The sequence below is a fragment of the Megachile rotundata genome, chromosome 10 (assembly GCF_050947335.1).
Source record: "Megachile rotundata isolate GNS110a chromosome 10, iyMegRotu1, whole genome shotgun sequence".
Taxonomy (NCBI): Eukaryota; Metazoa; Arthropoda; class Insecta; order Hymenoptera; family Megachilidae; genus Megachile; species Megachile rotundata.
Window position 1 is genome coordinate 1248991 of NC_134992.1, and position 6000 is coordinate 1254990.

At 31.5% G+C, this 6000-nt stretch overlaps 1 protein-coding gene across 3 annotated transcripts; it reads right to left on the reverse strand.

The window, feature by feature from the left end:
• Positions 1-611: 611 nt before the first annotated feature.
• EF1a-F2 (elongation factor 1-alpha F2) lies at positions 612-5289 on the reverse strand. Of its 3 annotated transcripts, none has more exons than XM_076536634.1 (5): positions 5153-5289; positions 3521-3695; positions 2688-3296; positions 2224-2499; positions 612-1988 (listed from the first exon to the last, which is right to left on the reverse strand). In XM_076536634.1, exons 2-5 carry the CDS (start codon positions 3662-3664, stop codon positions 1632-1634), a joined length of 1386 nt encoding a protein of 461 aa, XP_076392749.1. In that variant the 5' UTR covers positions 3665-3695; positions 5153-5289; the 3' UTR covers positions 612-1631. The 3 variants fall into 3 exon arrangements, with proteins under 3 accessions (XP_076392749.1, XP_003705350.1, XP_076392750.1); XM_003705302.3 differs by having other exon boundaries at positions 5075-5233; XM_076536635.1 differs by lacking the exon at positions 5153-5289 and adding an exon at positions 3955-4090.
• Between the last annotated feature and the right edge of the window lie 711 nt (positions 5290-6000).

Consider the following 6000-nt stretch of genomic DNA (forward strand, 5'->3'; position numbering starts at 1 on the left):
TTAATTTTTTAATTAATGTTATTATTATTGCTTATTCAAATTCAAAAAAGTACAGAAATAATAAAATTAAAAACAAATTTTTAAAAAAATATTAAGATAAGTGATGATTTTTATATTCGTACACTAATAATGAATTATCTATTGAACACAATTTTGTATCAAAATAATTGGTTTCAGCTAAATTATTCCAATTATTCTTATTATTCTTCTAATTACGATGATCAAATCAACGATTTATCAGTACACAAGTATTGTATGTCGACGTTTAGCGTTTTCCAAGAAAAAAAGCAAGTTTAATATTTAATAATATTTTGGATTATGTTAAATAAGTACTCTTTGCATTCAATTTATTATTCAAAATGTGTAATACAACTTGAATTATTTCTTTAGTAATATAAGTTAGGATCTGCAATATTATGAACATGTAAACAATCACAATAATTAAGGAATTTAAAATATAAAAAAAATTATTTTTACTAAATTTATAATATAAATATGATTTCTATAAAGTATAAAGAGGCAATTAAGAATAGATTGCTAAAACTTGAATTCTACAAAAAAATAAGCAATATTCTTATAATGCAGAGATAAGGAAGCAATAAAGCAAATAATTTTGTTGTTCCGTATTCCTTTATTCACTTTTATTCGATATTGTTATTTATATGTATGTACAGAATACCGTTGTTAACCAATCTCAACTATTGAAAAATCGCGGGCTAAAAGTGCTGAATCGTTGCAGAGCAATCGTATTTTCGCACGTATTTTCTTCCAATGTAGAATATGTAAAAATGCAAGGTAAATCTTTGTAAAGAAATATATCCTAGAAAAATGTTTCGTGTATATATTTTCAGCAGTTCAATTCCTTACCTAGTTAGGTAATTGGAAAGTAATAATAAAAAACAGGTCCCACCTTCTCAACTAAATTTGTACTGGAACTAGTACTTGTTCTCTTTGTCATTAATGTTATTTAAATTGATATATCCCATTCATGATAAACGATTAAAATAATGTTTCTTGAATAATAAAGCAGCTTTCTAGAAATGATGTCAGAAATATGAAGCGTTTTATGATAAGGATGGCGATGATAATCGATCATTAATTGTAATGACGGCAAAAAATAATAGTGAATGTTTTTAGAATATCGCAGATATAGGATTTATTTCCGTATAATAATTAGAAAATATAATTAAGCCGAGCTAAATTATGATGTTTGTTGATGTTCTTGTGAATCAGATGTTATAAGTAGCTTTCGTAGTTTACTTTCTTTTTTCACGGGACTCTAGCAAACGAGAAAAGTATTTGCTTCTTCACCATCGTTGGCCGTTTACCTTTCCTACGAAATTCTTTACGATGAGAGAAATGACGGAGCAACCATTTTGATAAATGGAATATACGAATATCAAAAAAATATGGCGAATGTACAACTTCATGCACATAAAAAGCCAGTCGTCGCGATTCTTTCCCAGTTCTATTACGCTTAACCATTGGTCGCGATTTCGTAGAAAATATTGCGGTTTGCGATGGCAATAATGTACTACTGTTCTCGTGAGAAAAACGTGAAGAAAGGAGGTAAACTACTTCAGCTATTATATGCCGAAGCCCATCTGGCGATACACATGTACGGAAACTAGTTATTTCTTTTTCTGGGCCTTTTCTGCAGCCTTGGTGACCTTGCCCACGGCGTCCTTGAAAGTAACTGCTTTGATGACACCAACAGCTACCGTCTGACGCATGTCACGAACAGCGAAACGTCCCAAAGGAGGGAATTCTTGGAAAGCTTCAACACACATTGGCTTGCTTGGTACGAGCGTAACAATTGCAGCATCTCCTGATTTAATAGCTTTTGGATTTTGTTCGGTGGTTTTTCCAGTACGACGATCACATTTCTCTTTGATTTCAGCAAATTTACACGCAATGTGAGCAGTGTGGCAATCCAACACTGGTGTGTATCCATTGCTAATTTGACCTGGATGGTTCAGCACAATAACCTATAAAAAAAGTAAATGAAGTTTTCTTTAATGCCAAGAGAATACATGACATACTGTAATTAATGAATTTCCTAAGCACTCAGGCGTCTTCAACCATCAACAGATCTTAATGATCTTCCGGTGGAAACCGCGAATGAAGTATATATACTTTCATCATTGTGCCAATATCATTCATTTACATACACACAAAATAATTTACACATCATTTTTTTTCAAACTAATTTTAATAACATACCTGTGCAGTGAAGTCAGCAGCGCCCTTGGGTGGATTGTTTTTCGAATCTCCAGCTACATAACCACGACGCAATTCCTTAACGGACACGCTTTTGACGTTGAAACCAACATTGTCACCAGGAACAGCTTCTTGCAAAGCTTCGTGATGCATTTCAACTGACTTAACTTCAGTAGTCAGACCCGCAGGAGCGAATGTGACAACCATACCAGGTTTTAACACACCAGTTTCCACACGACCAACTGGTACTGTTCCAATTCCACCAATTTTGTACACATCCTGCAATTACATGTGTATGAAATATGTATTTTTAAAAATTTCTTAATTCTCATAAAAATTTTATTGAAATCAGACATCTCTAGCCATCAACGGATAGAAAATCCTCCGGTGGAAACCGCGAATGAGGTTATAATATTATCATCACAAAAAATAAATATTATAATTATTCAATTTAGTTAGGAACTTACCTGAAGAGGAAGACGGAGCGCTTTATCTGTAGGTCTAGTCGGTGGAAGGATAGCATCTAGAGCTTCAATAAGGCATTTTCCTTCTACCTTACCTTCCTTGCGCTCAACACTCCATCCCTTAAACCAAGGCATTTTCGAAGAAACTTCCAACATGTTATCTCCATGCCAACCAGAAATTGGCACAAATGCAACAGCAGCAGGGTTGTAACCAATCTTTTTAATATAAGATGAAACTTCCTTCTTTATTTCTTCAAATCGTGTTTCAGAGTATGGTGGCTCAGTAGAGTCCATTTTATTAACACCAACAATCAGCTGCTTTACACCAAGTGTAAAAGCAAGCAGAGCATGCTCACGTGTTTGTCCATTCTTTGAAATACCAGCTTCAAATTCACCAGTACCAGCAGCAACAATTAATACAGCACAGTCAGCTTGTGATGTACCAGTAATCATGTTTTTAATAAAATCTCTGTGTCCAGGAGCATCAATAATAGTAACATAGTATTTAGAGGTTTCGAATTTCCACAGAGCGATGTCAATAGTAATACCACGTTCACGTTCTGCCTTTAATTTATCCAATACCCATGCATATTTGAAGGATCCTTTGCCCATCTAAAAATGAACAGTCATTTCATATTCAAAGTCTTCTATTGTCATTAAACATTTCAATTATACAAATATTATTGTAATACAAATACAATTACATTTAATTATCACTGTGCCAACCAAAACTAAATTACCAGTGAATCTATAATTAATATTTTCTACTAAATTTCAGAAATAATTTTCGCGTATATAAAATTTTATTTAAATTGCACATAATTTGTCTTTCTTACCTCTTGGGCTTCTTTTTCAAATTTCTCGATGGTACGTTTGTCAATACCACCACATTTATAAATTAAATGACCAGTGGTGGTAGATTTACCAGAGTCGACATGTCCAATGACGACAATGTTAATATGAATCTTCTCCTTACCCATAATGAAGTTTCAATCAGACTTTTCTAGTTAACTATATAATAAAATAAAAAATAATTATATAATCTCTGTTTCAAAAAGATTACAAAATATTAAATTAGAATTAATACTGAATGATAATTTTGTCAAAACTAAAAAAATAATTATTGAATTAAAAAAGTCATCTGTATAGGTTACATGTTCCGGGAAATATTTCTTATATGTTATTAATTTTGTATTTACGGTTGCTATTTTAAAAACTATCGAATTGAATTATATATAAATATATTAATTATCACGAAAAGTATGTAAACCTAAAATTCATTAATTTTGATTAAAAGTGTAGCAGGTGTCTTTGTCCTAGCGTCCACGTGGCGATATGTGAATATTCCAGAACGAAACTGGCAGCCATTTTGTAGATGGCCAGAACATTGCAATGTTGCCACGACTTTCTTGACGCTTCATATTATATGATGCCATGTTAACATTTGAGGCAATTTTCAGTTAAAAAGAGCTGTAATTATTTTTTACATACTGGAACTATTTGTCGGTATAATTTTTTCTTTAAAAACCTGAACATTTCTATGAAATAGTAATATTCCAAATTATTAAATTAAAAAATCTTTTAAAGTAGCAATTGATAATTTATATAAATTAATAATTTATCTACAATGTATATAATAAAAACTTTATATTACATAGTTAATGTATTAAATTTGGAAATGAAAATAATTACAATTATAATTACTGACTTTTACTTCTGTTTTAAGTGATGCAATTTTCACTTACCCCTTTGAAATAACGATATACGGATTATAACAATGAAAAAAATTAATTTAATAACCCGACACACTGGAAATCAGCAAGCAAACTCCATTGTCGTCAAAAAGTCGTTTTACAAGGTCGTCATTGCACACGATTTCCAGTAGACTTATAATGCATATCTTAACTCTAATTATACGTTGAAATCAATTACAGCTCTTTCTAGTTAAATTAGCAAAATTATTTTGGAAAACATATTTCTTGATTTCACAAAAGCACAATTAGAAAATTTATATCATGAATATTTTTAGTATTGTAGGAACTCGTGACTGAAAACTGAATTCTGACAAGCAGTCGACCGCCATACTGCATCCGGTTATTTGCATTTTTCTAATTTTTTAAATTTGAAAATCACGTTTAGTTAATTAAATGTTTAGCCACATAGATTTTTTCTCCGATCAACAATTAATTGCAAGATTCAATGCTTTAAAAGAGATGACAAACGACTTTTACGAAGATCAGCATGTGGACCGCGTTCGAACAGCCGGCAACTATAGCCGAAGCCATGCGTCTGTTTTCCAACGTTGTAATTCACCGAAAAAAACAACATTTCCGTAAAACTGTTCTCACTACACAATTTGTTCCTATTTCAATCGTTGTTTTATTCCGTACCTGACGTTCGATGCTACCTTTCCGGTAAGAAAATCGTCGGATTATACTCCTGTGCGAAAATCACGAACAACCACTCACCTCCAGATGCCACGACAGAAAGAGATCGTCCAAATGAAGTGACATGCGCATACGGCTTCCCGACCATAGTCTCGAATCCAGACCCTCACCGTATTGATCATTCGTAAAACATTAAGTTATTTTTTCAATATTATTTATTATTTTAATCATGTTAACAACAGTTTCATAAATGAACAAATAACTTTTGTAAGATTATTTAAATAATAATATTGAAAAATTATCGACTCTAAGTATTCAAATTGGTCTACAGAGACTCAAGCGCTGGGTTTGAGATTATAGTTACGCAGCAACACCAGGCGTGCCGAGATTCATATGTATAGATAGTCCTAGGATGCGCGTATGTATGGGAGAAGATAAAATCAAACAGGAGATAGAAATATTAAAAACATAGAATGTTAAATCACTGTCTTTGAGGGTGCACTCGTATGATTCTAGCTTAAGGTTCAAATAGCATGATTCCAAAATTTATCGAAATTTATGATGGTATGACTGACATGAAGCAAAAAATTGATTTTCATTTTATTTTAATTGATTCTCTATCAGAATTTCATTGAACATAATATCGATTAATCAAATGTATTTATCGTTTATGTTAATACAACATGGCTGAGCTATGATTTACTTTTCTATAGTACATAAATATTTTAATTTTAATTATATAACAAAACGATCATTATACAAAAATATGTGAATATTTTATTGCGGGAATTACTTGAATTCGAGTATATTAAAGTTACATGCTTGCAATACATCTTATTCTCATTATGTCTGCTGATATAAAAACTGTTTGAAGATGTTAATTTTTAATTAATTGTAAGGTTGATGAAGTATAAAAGAGAGGAGATATA